The 23,464-nt window shown below is 47.2% G+C and overlaps 1 protein-coding gene across 1 annotated transcript in view; it reads right to left on the reverse strand.

The window, feature by feature from the left end:
* Positions 1-23,464, reverse strand: part of LOC308120697 (uncharacterized protein) — a gene marked incomplete at both ends in the record, with an annotated part of 352,259 nt that overhangs the window by 21,165 nt on the left and 307,630 nt on the right. Inside the window, 2 exons of the mRNA XM_080481466.1 lie at positions 4,041-4,143; positions 10,304-10,327. Coding sequence (XP_080337592.1) covers positions 4,041-4,143; positions 10,304-10,327 — 127 coding nt within the window. The remainder of the gene's footprint in view (positions 1-4,040; positions 4,144-10,303; positions 10,328-23,464) is intronic.

Genomic DNA, 23,464 nt, shown 5'->3' on the forward strand with positions numbered 1-23,464 from the left:
GTTTAGTGAGTCGGCAGCAAGTCCATCGTTCCTCCAGACGTCTGGTGTTTAGTTATCATAGTTACACTACTACACTGCTACACTGCTACACTACTACACTGCTACACTGCTACACTACTACACTGCTACACTACTACACTGCTACACTGCTACACTGCTACACTACTACACTACTACACTGCTACACTACTACACTACTACACTGCTACACTGCTACACTACTACACTGCTACACTGCTATACTGCTACACTACTACACTGCTCCACTGCTACACTGCTACACTGCTACACTGCTACACTGCTACACTACTACACTGTTACACTGCTACACTACTACACTACTACACTGCTACACTGCTACACTGCTACACTGCTACACTACTACACTACTACACTGCTACACTGCTACACTGCTACACTACTACACTGCTACACTACTACACTGCTACACTGCTACACTGCTACACTACTACACTGCTACACTGCTACACTGCTACACTACTACACTGCTACACTACTACACTGCTACACTGCTACACTGCTACACTACTACACTACTACACTGCTACACTGCTACACTACTACACTGCTACACCGCTACACCGCTACACCACTACACTGCTACACTGCTACACTGCTACACTACTACACTGCTACACTGCTACACTGCTACACTACTACACTGCTACACCGCTACACCGCTACACCACTACACCGCTACACCGCTATACTGCTACACTGCTCCACTGCTCCACTGCTCCACTGCTACACTACTACACTGCTACACTGCTACACCGCTACACCGCTACACTGCTACACCGCTACACTGCTACACTACTACACTGCTACACTGCTATACTGCTACACTACTACACTGCTCCACTGCTACACTGCTACACTACTACACTGCTACACTGCTACACCACTACACTGCTACACCATTACACCGCTACACTGCTACACCATTACACTGCTACACTGCTACATCATTACACCGCTACACTGCTACACTACTACACTGCTACATCATTACACCGCTACACTGCTACATCATTACACCGCTACACCATTACACCGCTACACTGCTACATCATTACACCGCTACACTGCTACACCATTACACCGCTACACTGCTACATCATTACACCGCTACACTGCTACATCATTACACCGCTACACCATTACACCGCTACACTGCTACATCATTACACCGCTACACTGCTACACCATTACACCGCTACACTGCTACATCATTACACCGCTACACTGCTACACTGCTACACCGCTACACTGCTACATCATTACACCGCTACACTGCTACACCATTACACCGCTACACTGCTACATCATTACACCGCTACACTGCTACATCATTACACCGCTACACCATTACACCGCTACACTGCTACATCATTACACCGCTACACTGCTACACCATTACACCGCTACACTGCTACATCATTACACCGCTACACTGCTACACTGCTACACCGCTACACTGCTACATCATTACACTGCTACACCGACTGGATTCAGCATGTAAATCTCTCAGAACAACAACTCGCTGACCAGAAGTCAAGAAAGCACAGGAACAGAGCTTCACACACATTCTCAGGTATTCTGCACCTTCAAGACATTTGTAATGTGAACTTCTCATCATAACATCGGAATACTGATACCGATACTGCATGGAGTACTCGCACTCGTAACAAATCCCTGATACAACACACCAGCGATGCTACATGCTACATGCTAAACATGAGTAAAGTCTGACTGATGCACTCATAGGCATAACTTTCGTGAATCATTTGCGTATGAAGTATGAATCAGAATTATAACATTTGATAAATACTCACATCGGTACTTTGTATCACAAGTAGCTGAAGGTCCTTTCAAAAAGTGTTATTAGTGGAAATCATTTATTTTTCATTCAGGCAAGAAAACTGATTGTGATGTATCATATTGTTCTGACTCTAATGCTGCAGGAATGTTGTTGTGTTTTATTCTTCAATTGAAAAAGTTACAAACGAAATAAAGTAACTAAGCCTGAATACCCAGCAGAGTAGTAGTGAGGAGCAGCTCTGCAGTCACCTGGTGGCTCAGGTTCCTCAGGTTCCTCAGATCCTCAGTCAGGCTTCCGTTCTGATCACTCTTCTTCTAGATCAACTCTCCTGAAGCGACTCACCATGGATCACTGAAGCTCCTGCTGCTCCATGTGAGGCCATGATGGTGTCGCACACTCGCTCACATCATTATATTAGTGAGGAAAGCCTCTGGAGCTACAGCGCCATCCATCACACCGTCTGCTCACTGACTGACACACTCCGTCTCTCACTCTCACTCTCCATCTCTCACTCTCACACTCCGTCTCTCACACTCCATCTCTCACTCTCACACTCCGTATCTCACACTCCGTCTCTCACTCTCACACTCAGTCTCTCACTCTCCGTCTCTCACTCTCACACGCACCCTCCGTCTCTCACTCTCACACTCCGTCTCTCACTCTCACACTCCGTCTCTCACACTCCATCTCTCACTCTCACACTCCGTATCTCACACTCCGTCTCTCACTCTCACACTCAGTCTCTCACTTTCACCCTCAGTCTCTCACTCTCCGTCTCTCACTCTCACACTCCGTCTCTCACTCACCCTCCGTCTCTCACTCTCACACTCCGTCTCTCACTCTCCGTCTCTCACTCTCACACTCCGTCTCTCACTCTCACACTCCGTCTCTCACACACCATCTCTCACTCTCACACTCCGTCTCTCACTCTCACACTCACCCTCCGTCTCTCACTCTCACTCTCCATCTCTCACTCTCACACTCCGTCTCTCACACTCCATCTCTCACTCTCACACTCTGTCTCTCACACTCCGTCTCTCACTTTCACCCTCAGTCTCTCACTCTCACACTCCGTCTCTCACTCTCACACTCACCCTCCGTCTCTCACTCTCACTCTCACACTCCGTCTCTCACTTTCACCCTCAGTCTCTCACTCTCACACTCCGTCTCTCACTCTCACACTCCGTCTCTCACTCTCACACTCACCCTCCGTCTCTCACTCTCACACTCCGTCTCTCACTCTCACACTCCGTCTCTCACTATCACACTCACCCTCCGTCTCTCACTCTCACTCTCACACTCCGTCTCTCACTCTCACACTCCACATGCCCAGTACCGGTCAGGACACAGAACACTTTTAATTTTAAAATCCAAATAATTACTAAATGTAATAAAGTGGAAATGTTCAGAATAAATAGAACAACTGTAAGAGAACGGTGGATTTCTTTGGTCTCAATCTTTGGTCCTGCGTCACTCTGAGAGACGGTTCGAGGATGGACGTTGTCATGGCAACCAAAGACAACCTGCAATAAAATCCTGATGGTGTCACATATCAGTGGTGACGGACTGACGAACCAATAGAATCGCAGGATTTCTCTCCAAACATAAACGCGAGGCTCGCACGGGAGTACACGTTTCTATGGAGATTAAGCCTTTACGAAAAGTTGTCTCTTCCTTCAAGTGTTTTAAAAAAGTTCCACCTTTGGAGCCGTTTTCCAAAACGTTGTGTTTCAGTGGCTCTGAACACCGTTGCTGTGTGAACAGACACCAGTAAGTACTTACGTAAGTAGTCAGTACTCGTAACAGTTCTCGGTATCAGCAACTAGCTAAAGGTCTGTACTTGTACTTGTACTTGTATATAATTGGCTCTGGCCGAAGTTTATATTGAAATGTTACTTTTAGACTTGATAAATTCTATAGTTTGTTTTAAAACTTATTTTTAGTCCTTGACTTTACTATATAATCTTAAACTGGGATTTAGAATTCTTATTTGAAGTTTTCTCATCAAGTAAAAGTTCCTTGCATCGTGGATCATTTCAGTGGTTTAAAGTTATTTTATTCCCAAAGTTAGTGTTTATATCCAAAGAATAAAGTGTTGGGCGGCACGTCTGCAGGAGGGGGTATTCACTTCACAAAAAGTTCCATCCAAACTTGTTTCAATGTTTACAGTGTCTGCTTGTTTGTGTGTTGTGCTCACTTGTTGCGGCAGTACAGGGCCATGCACAGCGTCCCCAGGAGGCTGATCGCCATGGCGATGGATGTGATTGACAGCACCTGTCTCTTGTACACCTCCTTGCTCTCTGTGGAGAAACAAAGCAGAGCGAGGAGCCACATTAATGTTTGAACAACAGACTCCCGGGAAATAAAACCATGGATCAACATATCTGTCAGGATGAAAGAGTGAGGAGGAGGAGGAGGAGGAGGAGGAAGAGGAAGAGGAAGAGGAGGGGAAAAAGTGAATAAAACTGCTGAGTAAACAGTCGACAGATGCAGAAATGAAAACTGCATCAATTCTCACATGACATGAAATGAAACGTGGATCCGAGGTTCGTTGTTTAAACTCCCAAACAGCCGTTTCAGCGTTAAACCAGCAGATGTGGAGCCGAAGTCCCCCAGAGTTTTTATCGCAAATTCCTTCAAGTATGAATGTAATTACTTTAGTGATAAATACACTAAATAAAACCTAAATAAAAAGATCACTCAGAACCCAGTGACAATAAACCAACAGCTCTTTTCGGCTCTGCAGCAACACCTGCTGATCTTAGTTATGGTGCTCCGCCGCGGCGAGCCGCCGCCCCGCCACGGCGAGCCGCCGAGCCGCCGCTCCGCCGCGGCGAGCCGCCGCTCCGCCGCGGCGAGCCGCCGCCCCGCCGCTCCGCCACGGCGAGCCGCCGTCCAGCAGACACTGCTTTTGAACTGGATGCTCAGTGTAATGGAGCTTGAGTACATGGAGACAAGAAGAGTTATGGTGCGGAGGAGGGGGGGGGGGGGGGGGGGGGGGGGGGGGGCGCCATTAGGGGAGAAAAATGGAAGCTGTCTTGTTTGTTCCAAACAAGTAAATCATAGTCGCCTTCGGACGCATTAATCGGCGATCAATCAGGGTTAGTTAGCGCGGCTCAGACCTTGGGAAGCAGCGATGACAGGTGTTGGGGTTTTACATCAGGTGATTGAGACAAATCTTTACTGCCGATGAGCCTGAATGGCCGTTTTCACTGGAGAGGAAAACCTACTGCAGACACTACGTCTTGCTCAAGGGCACGGTGGCAGCAGGCAGCGAGGACGGGTTTACTAATGCATGGGCACCTCCAGCTGTTTGAGCTGATCGGGGTGTTTAAAAGCCTTTGAGCCCTGAGCTCCATGATGCTGCGTTTCCAGCATTGATTCTGCCAATCAGCCTGAACGTCACACCGGCTCCTTGGCTCTAATTACATCGATAGTGGGAGGCGGGGGGTGGGGGTGGGGCTGGGGGTGGGGGTGAGGATGGGGGTGGGGGTGGGGGTGGGGGTGAGGCGGGGAGTGGGGGTGGGGGAGAAGTGACTCAACGTTCACACGACAACGTTTCAAGTGAAAACATTGTTTCAAAGTTTCACGTTAACACAGCGTCCAGTAAGACGGACTGAAAATTATGATCTGATAAAATATCAAGAGGAGGAGGAAGATAGTTGGTACAACACCAGCAACTTCATCACCAGCAACTTCATCACCAGCAACTTCATCACCAGCAACTAGCAACTTCATCACCAGCAACTTCATCACCTGCAACTTCATCACCAGCAACTTCATCACCAGCAACTTCATCACCAGCAACTTCATCACCAGCAACTTCATCTCCAGCGGAGTTAGCTCCATGTCGCTCAGTAGTTTAACTGCTCAGCGCCTACCTCTGAACCTCGCGACATGCGACATGCTACATGCTACATGCTACATGCTACATGCTAAACATGATTAAAGTGACTGGTACTCTCAGTACCAGCAGCTCGGTCTACACTCTACAGTAGCACCGTGTATCAGTCCTCGGTATCACTATGCAGTGTCGGTACTCGGTATTGGTAGTTGGTATTGGAACTCTGAAACAGGACTCGGTATCGGTACTCGGTATCAGTACTCGGTATTGGTACTCGGTGTTGGAACTCTGAATCAGTAGTCAGTTTCAGTACTCAGTATCAGTACTCGTTATCAGTACTCGGTATCGGCCACTGATTAGAAGCAAAGTCTTCCTCTTGGTGATGTAGTTCTTGCTTCGCCTCCGTCGGTTTGTGAGTAGAGACTTCCTCCAAGTACTCCAAGTCCTTCTCTCAATCTACAAAGAAAGTTTTACTTTTCTCTTGAAGTCATTGTCAGGTGGGCGGGCCTCCGTCAGGTGGGCGGGCCTCCGTCAGGTGGGCGGGCCTCCGTCAGGGAGCAGTGTTACCTCGAAGTGAAGAGGTGCAGAACTAAAGCGCCTCATCGTCATCCAGTCCTTCAAACTGAGGGTTTGTTGTGTGATTCAGTGGTTTAAAAACCAGAATCCCAGAGACAGAAGAGTTCCAGTCCATCTGCATGTTGACTGTTCCTCTGGGGAGGAACCGCTTCCTGACACTGACACCGGGGTTCAGTGTGGGAGGGGCTTATCTTCACGCCGCTGAGCACAAAGGCGGGACGACAGCGGCGCCTGAACGATGCTGCAGAGGCATTAAACCTCTGAATATAAATGGGAAAACCTGCGAGAGAACTCCGAAAAGATCATCTGTCACTGCCAAGTTTGCAACGTCTCAGCAGGTTTCTGGGAGAAAACAGCTTTAGTTTGAAAATACAGTGTTGGACGGCAGGAACAGAGCAGCAGCAGGGAGGACTGAGACCAACGGAGGCCATTTTCAGGATGAGCCTTTGTTTTGGCGAGGAATAAAAGCAACCGAGAAGTGAAAACACTGGTGGTAAACACACACACTCACACACACACACACACACACACACACACACACACACACACACACACACACACACACACACACACACACACACACACACACACACACACACACACACACACACACACACACACGGACACAGCAGAGAACATTGAGTTCTAAACATGAACACTGGGAGAACACGGACATTCTAGTGGACAGACCAAGTTGGATTGTTATTATGGTGACTGTCAAAATAAAACTACCAAGTTGAAGTGTTATTATGGTGACCGTCAAAATAAAACCACCAAGTTGGATTGTTATTATGGTGACTGTCAAAATAAAACTACCAAGTTGAAATGTTATTATGGTGACTGTCAAAATAAAACCACCAAGTTGGATTGTTATTATGGTGACTGTCAAAATAAAACCACCAAGTTGGATTGTTATTATGGTGACTGTCAAAATAAAACCACCAAGTTGGATTGTTATTATGGTGACTGTCAAAATAAAACCACCAAGTTGGATTGTTATTATGGTGACTGTCAAAATAAAACCACCAAGTTGGATTGTTATTATGGTGACTGTCAAAATAAAACCACCAAGTTGGATTGTTATTATGGTGACTGTCAAAATAAAACCACCAAGTTGGATTGTTATTATGGTGACTGTCAAAATAAAACCACCAAGTTGGATTGTTATTATGGTGACTGTCAAAATAAAACCACCAAGTTGGATTGTTATTATGGTGACTGTCAAAATAAAACCACCAAGTTGGATTGTTATTATGGTGACTGTCAAAATAAAACCACCAAGTTGGATTGTTATTATGGTGACTGTCAAAATAAAACTACCAAGTTGGATTGTTATTATGGTGACTGTCAAAATAAAACCACCAAGTTGGATTGTTATTATGGTGACTGTCAAAATAAAACCACCAAGTTGGATTGTTATTACGGTGACAATATGGACTGGGAGTCATGACACCAGGGAGGAAACTGTGTTCTGATTGGCTCTACTGAGCATGTGCAGAACTAATAGTTACTACCAACGTGGTGCGGCTGTGCAGTAGCAGGGATTCTGCTGTGTACCAGGGACTGTTTGAGTGTTTTCAAAAAGTTGAGTTTTCAGTGTCTTCGACTATCATTGTTTTCTAAACAAACACCTGAGATCTTTTTACCTGAAAGTTGGTTTAACGAGTCTCGAGTAAACAAGTCTGCCACCTTGTTAAGTCAACGAGCTGGAGACACACACACACACACACACACACACACACACACACACACACACACACACACACTCACACACACACACACACACACTCACACACACACACACACACACACACACACACACACACACACACACACACTCACACACACACACACACACACACACACACACACACACACACACACACACACACTAGTGAGGAGTGTATTGCTAACAGTGACAGCGTCACAGAAAGCTGCCTGCACGACGCCGCCACCGCCGCTCACTTCTCACTGTTTCCAAGGAGACTGGAGCACATTGGTATTCTGAAGGGACACTTCAGAAGCAATGAAGCGCCAGTGAGAGAAAGAGAGAGAGAGAGCACCAGAGAGAGAAAGAGAGAAAGAGAGCGCAGGAGAGAAAGAGAGAAAGAGAGCACCAGTGAGAGAAAGAGAGAAAGAGAGCGCCAGAGAGAGAAAGAGAGAGAGAGAGCACCAGTGAGAGAAAGAGAGAGAGAGAGAGCACCAGTGAGAGAAAGAGAGAGAGAGAGCGCAGGAGAGAAAGAGAGAGCACCAGTGTGAGAAAGAAAGAGAGAGCACTAGTGAGAGAAAGAGAGAAAGAGAGCACAGGAGAGAAAGAGAGAAAGAGAGCGCAGGAGAGAAAGAGAGAGCACCAGTGTGAGAAAGAAAGAGAGAGCACTAGTGAGAGAAAGAGAGAAAGAGAGCACAGGAGAGAAAGAGAGAGCACCAGTGTGAGAAAGAAAGAGAGAGCACCAGTGTGAGAAAGAGAGAAAGAGAGCGCCAGTGTGAGAAAGAGAGAAAGAGAGCGCCAGAGAGAAAGAAAGAAAGAGTGCACCAGTGAGAGAAAGAGAGAAAGAGAGCGCCAGTGAGAGAAAGAGAGAGAGAGAGAGCACCAGAGAGAAAGAAAGAGAGAGAGCACCAGTGAGAGAAAGAGAGAAAGAGAGCACAGGAGAGAAAGAGAGAGCACAAGTGTGAGAAAGAAAGAGAGAGAGCACCAGTGAGAGAAAGAGAGAAAGAGAGCGCCAGTGAGAGAAAGAGAGAGAGAGCACCAGAGAGAAAGAAAGAGAGAGAGCACCAGTGAGAGAAAGAGAGCACCAGAGAGAGAAAGAGAGAGCACCAGTGTGAGAAAGAAAGAGAGAGAGCACCAGTGAGAGAAAGAGAGAAAGAGAGAAAGAGAGCGCAGGAGAGAAAGAGAGAGCATCAGTGTGAGAAAGAAAGAGAGAGCACCAGTGAGAGAAAGAGAGAAAGAGAGCACAGGAGAGAAAGAGAGAGCACCAGTGTGAGAAAGAAAGAAAGAGTGCACCAGTGAGAGAAAGAGAGAGAGAGAGCACCAGAGAGAGAAAGAGAGAGCACCAGTGTGAGAAAGAAAGAGAGAGAGCACCAGTGTGAGAAAGAGAGAAAGAGAGCGTCAGAGAGAAAGAAAGAAAGAGTGCACCAGTGAGAGAAAGAGAGCACCAGAGAGGAATAAAGAGAGAGAGAACCAGTGAGAGAAAGAGAGCGCCAGAGAGCGCCAGAGAGAAAGAAAGAGAGAGCACCAGTGAGAGAAAGAGAGAAAGAGAGCGCCAGAGAGAAAGAAAGAGAGAGCACCAGTGAGAGAAAGAAAGAAAGAGTGCACCAGTGAGAGAAAGAGAGAAAGAGAGCACCAGAGAGGAATAAAGAGAGAGAGCACCAGTGAGAGAAAGAGAGCGCCAGAGAGAAAGAAAGAGAGAGCACCAATGAGAGAAAGAAAGAAAGAGTGCACCAGTGAGAGAAAGAGAGAAAGAGAGCGCCAGAGAGAAAGAAAGAGAGAGCACCAGTGAGAGAAAGAAAGAGAGAGAGCACCAGTGAGAGAAAGAGAGAAAGAGAGCGCCAGAGAGAAAGAAAGAGAGAGAGAGAGCACCAGTGAGAGAAAGAGAGCATAAAGATAGAAATGGTGCAGAGTAAAGATGTAAATGTGCAGTGAGATAAAGACAGAGGAGGAGGAAGAAGAAGAAGAGGAGGAGGAGGAGGAGGAGGAGGAGGAGGAGGAGGAGGAGGAGGAGGAGGAGGAGGAAGAAGAAGAAGAGGAGGAGGAGGCTAAGGAGGAGGAGGAGGAGGAGGAAGAGGAGGAGGAGGAGGCTGAGGAGGAGGAGGAGGATTCACAGGTTCTGGCCATGTAGATTAGAGAGTGTACATATTTCTAATCACATCCATTGACTGAGGATCTCGTGTTTCCATGTCACCTGGTGTAACAACAGGATCTGACACAAGGAACAGCCATCAGTGGTGTTATGAGCGAAACTGTTCTGTGTGTAAGCAGTGCTGACGCCAGACGCTGATCTGACATGAAACTGTGACGATGTGAGACAAGAAAAAGTTCTTACCCATGAACTCGATGCCCAAGTGATCTGGTGTTTCCGTCAGCAGGGGGGAGCGGGGGGTGGGGGTGGGGGTGGTAGAGGGGAGGGGAGGGGAGGGGGGGGGTGGTAGGGGGGGGGGGGACAGAGAACATAGGCTCATTATTAAAGAACAGTGTATGTTAACATTGTGTCACAGATCGTCTCTGAACTCCTCAGGGTTGTTCTGTTGTCTCACACACACACACACACACACACACACACACACACACACACACACACACACACACACACACACACACACACACACACACACACACACACACACACACACACACACACACACACACACAGTGTGTGACCTTGAAGACCCTGGACGCTCCTCAGGAACGTTTTCACATGAACTGATTTAATATAAAGATTCTCACTCGCTGCTCTTTGACACTGAATCACATGATCAATAAAAGTGATTTGATTTTCCTGATTCAGGAAACGTTCAGGAAACGTTTTGGATTCTCAGGATCAGAACTAAACACAGTAAAATCAAATACATTGGAAATACTAAATGCAGTGAATTGTTGCATTCTGGTAGTTTATATCGGCCGCTCTGTAAACGCGCCGCTCTGGTGAGCGGCAGCCGTCATGAGGCACCGACTCTGAGTCACTCAACAAAACGTCACCGCTGAACGGAATACACCCGCCGTCATGCTGCACCTCTACATTACAAGGAAAACGTCTAGCAGCAGAACTCTGAGCTGGACAGGAAGTCAGAGGTCAGAGGTCAGAGGTCAGAGGTCAGAGGTCAGAGGTCATTCTGCCATCAGGAATAACCCTAACTTCTTTGAGTTTTAAGATTTTACTGCATTCAATGTCCAGGCGAGCACAGCAGCAGAGCAGCAGCAGAGCAGCAGAGCAGTAGAGCAGCAGAGCAGCAGCAGAGCAGAGCAGAGCAGAGCAGAGCAGAGCAGAGCAGCACAGAGCAGCAGAGCAGCAGCAGAGCAGCAGCAGAGCAGCAGCAGAGCAGAGCAGCAGCAGCAAAACACCCAGGAAATGCCGACAACATGAAAGAAAACATTGATGTTTGATAATATAAATGACTTCAGAGCGGCGACACGTAGCGACTCTGGGTCGCGAGCTGAGACCTCCTGATGCTAACGTGACAGCGAGCTAACTAGCATTAGCCTTCCTGTCAGGGCGAGTCTGTAAAAACTCCCAGAATGCAACAGTCGTTTTGGACATTTCACTGGATTTTAAAAACTTCGTTATGTTGAGACGGTATTCAGTCGTATTTTCAGTAGTATATATAGTATATTTTCATCAGGTGTACTCTGCGTCACATCAAAGAAAAACTTTAAACTTTAAATCTAAATGTTGTTTGGTTCTATTCTCCCGGTCAGGATGAACCTGAACTAAACTGACTCCACGGACTAGCAGGTTCATTGGAAAAGGATCAATCATATATTTCATCGTGAAAATACAGAAAACACTGCGTTTCACTAAAAATGTATTAAAGCAACCGAAGGAAGAGATTTTCCTTCTTTATGTTTTTTGGATTCTATAAAGATTAAATGTCTATCAACACAAGACATACGTACAAAATAAGACTTTCATTTCAGCAGCGAAGTGAACAACTGCTTTAACATCAACATGAGTAGATGAGTACTTAAATTGTATATTGTGCAGTACTATGGGATCGTGGCAGCAGAGTTCCAGGGTTTGTGTCCACAGGGTGCAAGTTTGAATCTCTGAGCAAGACCTTTGAACCAAACATGTACTGACTGCTTCCTGTTCCTTCGTGAGTGACAGACGATCAATTCCACTGTAATCCGACATCAAATGTCACAAACATCATAATCTGAGGCTGAGAGCCTCTATCTTCACCCAGAGTGGAGATAGAGGCTCTATCTTCACCCAGAGTGGAGATAGAGGCTCTATCTTCATCCAGAGTGGAGATAGAGGCTCTCCTGCAGCCTCTATCTTCACCCAGAGTGGCGATAGAGGCTCTCCTGCAGCCTCTATCTTAACCCAGAGGGAAGATAGAGCGTCTCCTGTCAAATATGAGTCATTGAGACTCTGAATCCTGACGAGACTAAAAAGTCCCTGAAACAGGAAACCTGGACCAAACCAGACTGTTGTGTGACGACGGATGAGCTTTCAGCTGACAAGACAAACAAACAAACAAACAAACAAACAAACAAACAAACAAACATACACATTTACTTCACCTAGAAACTACCTTAACTCACTATATTACATTAATGACATTAATTAATTTACTTTGACAGTCACCATAATAACAATCCAACTTGGTACTTTTATTTTGACAGTCTGTGTGTGTGTGTGTGTGTGTGTGTGTGTGTGTGTGTGTGTGTGCTTTCAGTAACAAATCAGCAGCACCAACCAGTGGATCAACATGTTCCTGCCGTTTCCATGGAAATGAAAAGTTTTTCAAAATGTTGCTGTAAGAATCAGAAATGTTTCTTCAATGAAAACATCAAACTATTAAATTTCATTTAAATTATGGGTACGTAAAGGAGGCACACACACACACACACACACACACACACACACACACACACACACACACACACACACACACACACACACACACACACACACACACACACACACACAGTATAACTTTAAGAAGACCTGCTGAAGGAGGATTATAGATCTAAATAATTACATTCTGATGTTCCTCTGTCCAGTGAAAACAGCCGTCCTGTTTCTGACCTTGTAAAGGAATGAAAAATATCATGAAGGTGAAAACTGGAACCCCACGTGACATTTAATGAGAAAGTAGATACTCCCCAGTGTGTGTGTGTGTGTGTGTGTGTGTGTGTTTGTGTGTGTGTGTGTGTGTGTGTGTGTGTGTGTGTGTGTGTGTGTGTTTGTGTGTGTGTGTGTGTGTGTGTGTGTGTGTGTGTGTGTGTGTGTGTGTGTGTGTGTGTGTGTGTGTGTGTGTGTGTGTGTGTGTGTGTGCGTGTGTGCGTGTGTGTGTGTGTGATGAGCTGACCTCCTCTGGGAGCGGCACCCTGCTGCTTCACAGTTTCTATCGAGTTCTAACATGAATATGATGAGGAAATTAGTGAGGCAGCATAACAGAGCTTCTTAAGACTCAGCAGAGCGGCAGAGCGGCTGGGTGGCAGAGCGACAGAGTGGCAGAGCAGCAGAGCGGCAGAGCGGCAGAGTGGCAGAGCGGCAGAGCGACAGAGTGGCAGAGTGGCAGAGTGGCAGTCCTGATGTGTTTCAATAAGGAACCAGAGAAAACCTGGTAATGAAGAACAGGACAAAGCAACAAGACATCCACTCCTCAAACATCCAGATTATAGAGCATCTTCCTCCTCTAAAATCCAGATTATGGAGCATCTTCCACCTAACATCAGATTATAGAGCATCTTCTTCCTCCAACATCCAGATTAGAGCATTGCCCTCCCCTAAAATCCAGATTATAGAGCATCTTCCACCTAACATCAGATTATAGAGCATCTTCCTCCTAATATCAGATTATAGAGCCTCTTCCTCCTCTAACATCCAGATTACAGAGCATCTCCCTCCTAATGTCAGATTATAGAGCATCTCCCTCCTCTAAAATCCAGATTATAGAGCAGCTTCCAGAGTCAGATGTTACATTCACATTATCAAGACGCCCTAACTCAGATTAAGCGATGCTGGAATCTCCTGTTCAATTTTTAACAAAGAGTGAGTGTAATCAAGTAGTTTCACGTGTACTGGAAGATAAACTCCCACTAAGCTCATGTCGAAGCCGCCGCTCTGTGTTTCCTCCAGAGCGGCGGCATCCCTCCCTGGCCGGCGCTGCAGTGCAGAGCAGCTCTTTAGATTATTCAATATGTGACAGAGGCAGAGAGGACGGAGGGAACGTCAGGATGGATCAGTCACATGATGCAGCTCTGTGTGTTTCACAACGTGATGCTGTTGACGCTCTGCAGGATTATGTGTTGGATAGTTGGCTGGTCGTCATGGCGATGAGACGGATTGTTCACAATGAAGCTGCGTGTTGGAGGAGAGGAGATCAAACTACCTGAAAACTGTTTTATAGATCCTCCAAATTCCTCTAATGGGGCGATAAAGAAGTCCACACACACACACACACACACACACACACACACACACACACACACACACACACACACACACACACACACACACACACACACACACACACACACACACACACACTGACCTGTTTCCTCATTTGATCATTTGTTCTCCTCCCTCGCTCCGTCTCTCTCTCTCTCTCTCTTTCTTCCCTCTTCTTTGTTTTTGTGAAAGCAGTTGCTATGGCAACACGCTATCTGTATTTGCTAACCTGACGCTGTGCTGCGTGTCTGTCCAGCTGATTGGTCCAAACGAGATCACCCACCGACTCTACTACTTAAACACTCAAAATAAAGACGGCAGATAAAAGGAACTAGTTACAGAAGTTGGATTATTTTCTATACGAAGCTTCTTTATTGACTCACTAAGGTTTAATCTTCAGGAGCCACGTTTGATGGTGAAATAGTGTCGTAATAAACTTTAAACTTTAATATATCATTAGTAAGTATATGAAAGAAGAGCAACAATTTTACCTCGGGCAGCAATAGTATTTAATATGTACATTATGGTATGAAATATATTAATACTTAATAAATATAATAAAAGGTATATTTTGCTATAGAGAATATTATTAATTATACTATATACTATATTTTGTGTTTAAAATGTAAATGATGAAATTAAAACTGTATCTTCTTAATATTATTATAAAGATGATGTACATGCCATGTACATTCATGTGTATGTATGTATATATGTTTGATGTGCATGTATAATCTGTATATATCAAAAGTTTATAGTATATATTGAATGTGTATTTTAAAACTAGTAATATTAGTTAAATAACCTGAACTGTGTGAGATTATCTAAAGAGTCTTGTTTACTTTGATGTGACGGAGAAACTGCAGTTTTTCATTTTCTCTTTTGTTTTCTGAAAACTGAAGAAAGTTACAAACGACCTGAAGGAATCCAGAAAACTAAACCTGCATGGGGAGAACATGCAGACTCCCCGGAGCCACACCAAGCTGCAGAACCACACCGAGCTACAGAACCACACCGAGCTGCAGAACCACACCGAGCTGCAGAACCACACCGAGCTACAGAACCACACCGAGCTGCAGAACCACACCGAGCTGCAGAACCACACCGAGCTGCAGAACCACACCGAGCTACAGAACCACACCAAGCTGCAGAACCACACCGAGCTGCAGAACCACACCGAGCTACAGAACCACACCAAGCTGCAGAACCACACCGAGCTACAGAACCACACTGAGTTACAGAACCACACTGAGCTACAGAACCACACCGAGCTACAGAACCACACTGAGTTACAGAACCACACCGAGCTGCAGAACCACACCGAGCTACAGAACCACACTGAGTTACAGAACCACACCGAGCTGCAGAACCACACTGAGCTACAGAACCACACTGAGCTACAGAACCACACCGAGCTGCAGAACCACACTGAGCTACAGAACCACACTGAGCTGCAGAACCACACTGAGCTGCAGAACCACACTGAGCTACAGAACCACACCGAGCTACAGAACCACACTGAGCTACAGAACCAAGGCAGCTGACCATAACCTTGATGTTAAATGAGCCTGAGGGGAATTTGTATGGAGGAGAAGCTTCGGGTACATAGTTCTACAGTACTGCTACAGTACACTCTGCAGTACTGTATAGTACAAAGTGCTACAGTACTGTAGAGTGTACATAGTTCTGCAGTACTGCTACAGTACACTCTGCAGTACTGTAGAGTACATAGTGCTACAGTACTGCTACAGTACACTCTGCAGTACTGTAGGGTACATAGTGCTACAGTACTGTAGAGTGTACATAGTTCTGCAGTACTGCTACAGTACACTCTGCAGTACTGTAGAGTACATAGTGCTACAGTACTGCTACAGTACACTCTGCAGTACTGTAGGGTACATAGTGCTACAGTACTGTAGAGTGTACATAGTTCTGCAGTACTGCTACAGTACACTCTGCAGTACTGTAGAGTACATAGTGCTACAGTACTGCTACAGTACACTCTGCAGTACTGTAGGGTACATAGTGCTACAGTACTGTAGAGTGTACATAGTTCTGCAGTACTGTAGAGTACACTCTGCAGTACTGCAGGACTGGGATCGTCTGACATTGTTGGTCAAACCAGCAGCTCAGCAGTTGGACTGGAAACAGATCTGGTGTCTCTGCACTGGAAGTGATCGGTTGATCGGTTGATTGGTTGATTGGTTGATCAGTTGATTGGTTGATCAGTTGATTGGTCGATCAGTAGAATCTGTTAAAGCCTCATCTTCTTTGCTCAAAACGGAGAAATATAAGAAATAAATAGTGAAAACTTGTGAGTCGCTGTGGGAACGACTACAGGGAGCCGTCAGTCATCTTCACCAACACACACACACACACACACACACACACACACACACACACACACACACACACACACACACACACACACACACACACACACACACACACACACTGCATAACTTTAAGAAAACCTGCTGAAGGAGGATTATAGATCTAAATAATTACATTCTAATGTTCCTCTGTCCAGTGAAAACAGCCGTCCTCATGTTTCTGCAGCGACCTTGTAAAGTAATGAAAAATAACATGAAGGTGAAAACTGGAACCCCAAACTGCCGACAAACTGTTGACTGAGCTTCAGGCTCCGATGGAGGCTGGAGGGAGGGGCTGGAAGGGGGGGACTGGAGGGAGGGACTGGAGGGAGGGACTGGAAGGAGGGGCTGGAAAGGGGGGGCTGGAGGGAGGGGCTGGAAGGAGGGACTGGAGGGAGGGACTGGAAGGAGGGACTGGAGGGAGGGACTGGAGGGAGGGACTGGAGGGAGGGACTGGAAGGAGGGGCTGGAAGGAGGGGCTGGAAGGAAAGACTGGAGGGAGGGACTGGAGGGAGGGACTGGAAGGAGGGGCTGGAAGGAGGGGCTGGAAGGAGGGGCTGGAGGGAGGGACTGGAGGGAGGGGCTGGAAGGAGGGGCTGGAGGGAGGGACTGGAAAGGGGGGGCTGGAAGGAGGGACTGGAGGGAGGGACTGGAGGGAGGGACTGGAAGGGGGGGACTGGAAGGAGGGACTGGAAGGAGGGGCTGGAAGGGGGGGACTGGAGGGAGGGACTGGAGGGAGGGACTGGAAGGAGGGGCTGGAAGGGGGGGACTGGAGGGAGGGACTGGAGGGAGGGACTGGAAGGAGGGGCTGGAAAGGGGGGGCTGGAGGGAGGGACTGGAAGGAGGGACTGGAAGGAGGGACTGGAGGGAGGGACTGGAAGGAGGGGCTGGAAAGGGGGGGCTGGAGGGAGGGACTGGAGGGAGGGACTGGAAGGAGGGACTGGAAGGAGGGGCTGGAGGGAGGGACTGGAGGGAGGGACTGGAGGGAGGGGCTGGAAGGAGGGGCTGGAAGGGGGGGACTGGAGGGAGGGACTGGAGGGAGGGACTGGAAGGAGGGGCTGGAAAGGGGGGGCTGGAGGGAGGGGCTGGAAGGAGGGACTGGAGGGAGGGACTGGAGGGAGGGACTGGAGGGAGGGACTGGAAGGAGGGGCTGGAAGGAGGGGCTGGAAGGAGGGGCTGGAGGGAGGGACTGGAAAGGGGGGGCTGGAAGGAGGGACTGGAGGGAGGGACTGGAGGGAGGGACTGGAAGGGGGGGACTGGAAGGAGGGACTGGAAGGAGGGGCTGGAAGGGGGGGACTGGAGGGAGGGACTGGAGGGAGGGACTGGAAGGAGGGGCTGGAAGGGGGGGACTGGAGGGAGGGACTGGAGGGAGGGACTGGAAGGAGGGGCTGGAAAGGGGGGGCTGGAGGGAGGGACTGGAAGGAGGGACTGGAAGGAGGGACTGGAGGGAGGGACTGGAAGGAGGGGCTGGAAAGGGGGGGCTGGAGGGAGGGACTGGAGGGAGGGACTGGAAGGAGGGACTGGAAGGAGGGGCTGGAGGGAGGGACTGGAGGGAGGGACTGGAGGGAGGGACTGGAGGGAGGGGCTGGAAGGAGGGGCTGGAAGGGGGGGACTGGAGGGAGGGACTGGAGGGGGGGACTGGAGGGAGGGACTGGAAGGAGGGGCTGGAAGGGGGGGACTGGAGGGAGGGACTGGAGGGGGGGGCTGGAAGGAGGGGCTGGAGGGAGGGACTGGAGGGTGGGACTGGAGGGAGGGGCTGGAGGGAGGGGCTGGAGGGAGGGACTGGAAGGAGGGGCTGGAAGGGGGGGACTGGAAAGGGGGGGCTGGAGGGAGGGACTGGAAGGAGGGGCTGGAAGGGGATGGGACTGGAAGGAGGGACTGGAGGGGGGAACTGGAAGGAGGGACTGGAAGGAGGGGCTGTAAGGAGAGTATGGAAGGGGGGGCTGGAAGGAGGGACTGGAAGGAGGGGCTGTGAGGAGGGTATGGAAGGAGGGTATGGAAGGAGGGACTGGAAGGAGGGGCTGGAAGGAGGGTATAGAAGGAGGGACTGGAAGGAGGGGCTGGAAGGAGGGACTGGAGGGAGGGGCTGGAAGGAGGGGCTGGAAGGAGGGGCTGGAAGGAGGGGCTGTAAGGAGGGTATAGAAGGAGGGTATGGAAGGAGGGACTGGAAGGAGGGACTGGAAGGAGGGACTGGAGGGAGGGACTGGAAGGATGGGCTGGAGGAGGGGCTGGAGGAGGGGCTGGAGGGGGACGGCAACAACATGAAGGGGGGACTTGTTTTCTTGGGAAGTACCGATACCGATTCTGTCTCCGCTCTGCACTACGCTACTGTGGACCGAGGGACCGAGCTGCTGGTGAGGAGAGGTTTAGCATGTAGCATGTAGCATGTAGCATGTAGCAAGGCTCAGCGTTACATGCTGAGCAGTTAAACACTGATGGCATCATGCTAACTCTGCTGGTGATGAAGTTTCTGGTGATGAAGTTGCTGCTGATGAGGTTGCTGGTGATGAAGTTGCTGATGATGAAGTTGCTAGTGATGAGGTTTCTGGTGATGAAGTTGCTAGTGATGAGGTTTCTGGTGATGAAGTTGGAGGTGATGAGGTTTCTGCTGATGAAGTTGGAGGTGATGAGGTTTCTGGTGATGAAGTTGCTAGTGATGAGGTTTCTGCTGATGAAGTTGGAGGTGATGAGGTTTCTGGTGATTAAGTTGCTAGTGATGAGGTTTCTGCTGATGAAGTTGGAGGTGATGAGGTTTCTGGTGAGGAAGTTGCTGCTGATGAGGTTCCTGGTGATGAAGTTGCTGGTGATGAAGTTGCTAGTGATGAGGTTTCTGCTGATGAAGTTGGAGGTGATGAGGTTTCTGGTGATGAAGTTGCTAGTGATGAGGTTTCTGGTGATGAAGTTACTAGTGATGAGGTTTCTGCTGATGAAGTTGGAGGTGATGAGGTTTCTGGTGATGAAGTTGGAGGTGATGAGGTTTCTGGTGATGAAGTTGGAGGTGATGAGGTTTCTGGTGATGAAGTTGCTGGTGATGAAGTTGCTAGTGATGAGGTTTCTGGTGATGAAGTTGAAGCGACGGGCTCAGCGGTTAGAATACGTCAGATGATGTGAAGAACTGAGATCAAAGATCATCACCGGCGGTTCTCGCTGGAGTCCAGTTCCAAACAGTCTCAGGACCTCGGTGGGAACGCTCTTTACTGCAGCTCCTCCACAGTTTACATGAGGAAGCGGCGATGCTCAGAGTTCTCTTATCATGTCATCCAGTGTGTGAGAATGATCCGTCACAAAGATTCATTTTATTTTGATATCATATTTTATGCTCATTAGCCACCCTGTAAATTGCAGATCCTTAATTATTCTGTAATTCATCATTATTACACATTTTTACAATGCAGAAGAGTCAAATGAGTCTTTCCTCACAGAACTGAAGACGATGAAGTTGTAAACACAGACTTCCTGCTTCTCATGGACACAAAGAAAAACCAGGGAAGCTCTAAGGCCATTTTGAAAAGGACGAGTACAAGTACTTAACTTGAGCTCAGCGTTCTGCAACCCATATGTGTGTGTGTGTGTGTGTGTGGGGGGGGGGGGGGCGGAGGGGGGGGGGTTACTCTCATCCTACTGTCATATTCTGTCTTTCTTTGCTTTTTTTCTATATCATCACTCAGGAAACAGATGAATTGCCAGATAAACAACAAAATGAAATTCGCTGTACGGATCCAGCGATACCAAGAACAGTATCGGGTATCACTCTGATACTACACGCAGTACTCTGAAAAAGATACCCGGTACAATCTGGCGAGTACAGTGGACATCATGGGTCAGAAACGTCTCCGGTGAACAATGAGCTCAAAACATTAACTCTGGGAGAACAGGTTGGATTGTTATTACGGTGTCTGTCAAAATAAAACTACCAAGTTTGATTGTTATTACGGTGACTGTCAAAATAAAACTACCGAGTCCATGAGAATATGGACTGGGAGTCACGACACTACGGACGCCGCCATGTTTGTTATTGTTGATCTACTGAGCATGTGCAGAAGAAGGAGTTACTACAGACGAGGGGACCAGGCGGCCCCTCTGCGCTTCCAGAAAGTTTTGTTTTCACCCGTTTACACTTTGAAGTATCTTCTCTGAGTATCTTCACCTCGGGGTGATTATTCCTCTACCGTTGTTGGCAGTAGCTCTACGCAGTAGCAGGGCAGGCCGGGAGTCGGCGGGTTCAGGTGGAGGTGATGAGAGTGGAGGCAGACATGGGTTTTACTTTCCTCTCTCTTACCGACTGATGGCTCTGCTCCGGGGATTCAAACTGGCAACCTCATGTCCATAGCCTTCTGATTATGCTCCACAGAATATCAGCGACCAAGAGCCATTTGGACTCATGCAGGTTCCTGCTAGAGCCTCCATCCAGAGTACCAGGGGCCTCAGGTCCAGTGTGTGGAAGACTCAGTGACCATGGAACCTTCTGAAGGCTTGTGAGCAGCTGGGACGGACATGTTAGAGGAATGGAGGACAGAGCAGGTCAACTGAGGACAGCAGGAGCTCTTTCTATTTCCACCGGCTATAAAAGGACCGGCGCTGCTTTTATTGCAGAGCAGTTTAATACGGACACACGACCTGTGCACTGACCCCTGATCACTTGTTCCTGGTTGAATCGCTGCAGGCCTGGACTGAAGTCCCTGGTGTTGTACGAACAACGTTCTCCTCTTGAGAGTTTGGGAGAACAGAATTTACAGTCGGTCTTACGTTTGTCGTTCTCATTTGTACTGAAGAATCCCCAAACTGCTCGTTCGTCCTCTTTTCTGTCTCTTGTCTATCTACTGATGATGGTTGACATCCCATAATACTCCCCAGATTGTATCTTTTTCCAAACACGCTGTGCAGTATCGGACCAGACACTGGTATCGGTATCAGTATCGGTGCATCTCTGTAACGATGCAATAGAAAATGAGAGTGAACATGTGGTGAGCTGAGGCTCCGCCCCCTCTGCCCTCCTGGTCAATCGTTAACGAGCTGTGACTGGAGGCTGCAGACAACCGGGAGGAGAATCTTCATCCTGCTGAACCCTCCATCAAGCAGGAGCCGAGGAACCGACCTTCACTGGAAACTGGGCCTTCAGACCCTTCAGATCCTCTAGACCCTTCAGATCCTTCAGATCCTTCAGATCCTTCAGATCCTCTAGACCCTTCAGATCCTTCAGATCCTTCAGATCCTCTAGACCCTTCAGATCCTCCAGATCCTTCAGATCCTCTAGACCCTTCAGATCCTCCAGATCCTTCAGATCCTCTAGATCCTTCAGATCCTCCAGATCCTTCAGATCCTCAGTCTCCAGTAAAGGTCCTGATCAGTGGAAAACAGCTCGCTGATGAAGGGAGTTTTGATATTTAATATTCATTTGTGTGAATATTTTCACAAAGTTGAGCCAATCGATATGAATTCTCTCTCTTTTCTCTCCACCTCCCGCCTCCCGGCTGTGATTGCTTGTCCAGAGCAATAGATGGGCAGGAGGGTAAATTGGCTCCAGCAATCAGTATCCATTAAGCTCCACTGCAAACGTCGATTTTGCATTTGATCCAGAATTCACCTGCAGAGGGGGAATATAATCCCGGAGGACAATATAGCCTTGTGTGTCTCTTGCCTATTTAAAAAGAATGAATGCAGCGAGAGGGAAATCAAACGCACAGATTCAGCTGTTATCGACACTGCTAATGCAGGAGCATGGGATTAACTGATCAGCCTGCGGACCCGAGTACAAATCCAATACTGTAAGTCTCTGAGTATTCTATATTTAATTAATCACATCTAATGATACGGTCGCCAAGACGACGGAGCAGCGTGGGCATAATGTGCTCCTCAAGGTGGCAAACATGAGCACCTGCAGCGAGTTGAACCTATATATGAACTTATATATGAACCTATATATGAACTTATATATGAACTTATATATGAACTTATATATGAACTTATATATGAACTTATATATGATCCTATATATGAACCTATATATGAACTTATATATGAACTTATATATGAACCTATATATGATCCTATATATGAACCTATATATGAACTTATATATGAACTTATATATGAACCTATATATGAACCTATATATGAACTTATATATGAACCTATATATGAACTTATATATGAACCTATATATGAACCTATATATGAACTTATATATGAACCTATATATGAACCTATATATGAACCTATATTTAAACCTACAGTATACATGAACCTGCGTATGAACCCATATATAAACCTATTTATGAAGCTATGAACCTATATATGAACCTATATATGAACCTATATATGAACCTATTTATGAAGCTATGAACCTATATATGAACCTATATATGAACTTATATATGAACCTATATATGAACCTATATATGAACCTATATATGAACCTATATATGAACCTATATATGAACTTATATATGAACCTATATATGAACTTATATATGAACCTATATATGATCCTATATATGAACCTATTTATGAAGCTATGAACCTATATATGAACCTATATATGAACCTATATATGAACCTATATATGAACCTATTTATGAAGCTATGAACTTATATATGAACCTATATATGAACTTATATATGAACTTATATATGAACCTATATATGATCCTATATATGAACCTATATATGACCCTATATATGAACCTATTTATGAACCTATATATGAACCTATTTA

Source organism: Lipophrys pholis (assembly GCF_963383615.2).
Source record: "Lipophrys pholis genome assembly, chromosome: 15".
NCBI classification, from domain to species: Eukaryota; Metazoa; Chordata; class Actinopteri; order Blenniiformes; family Blenniidae; genus Lipophrys; species Lipophrys pholis.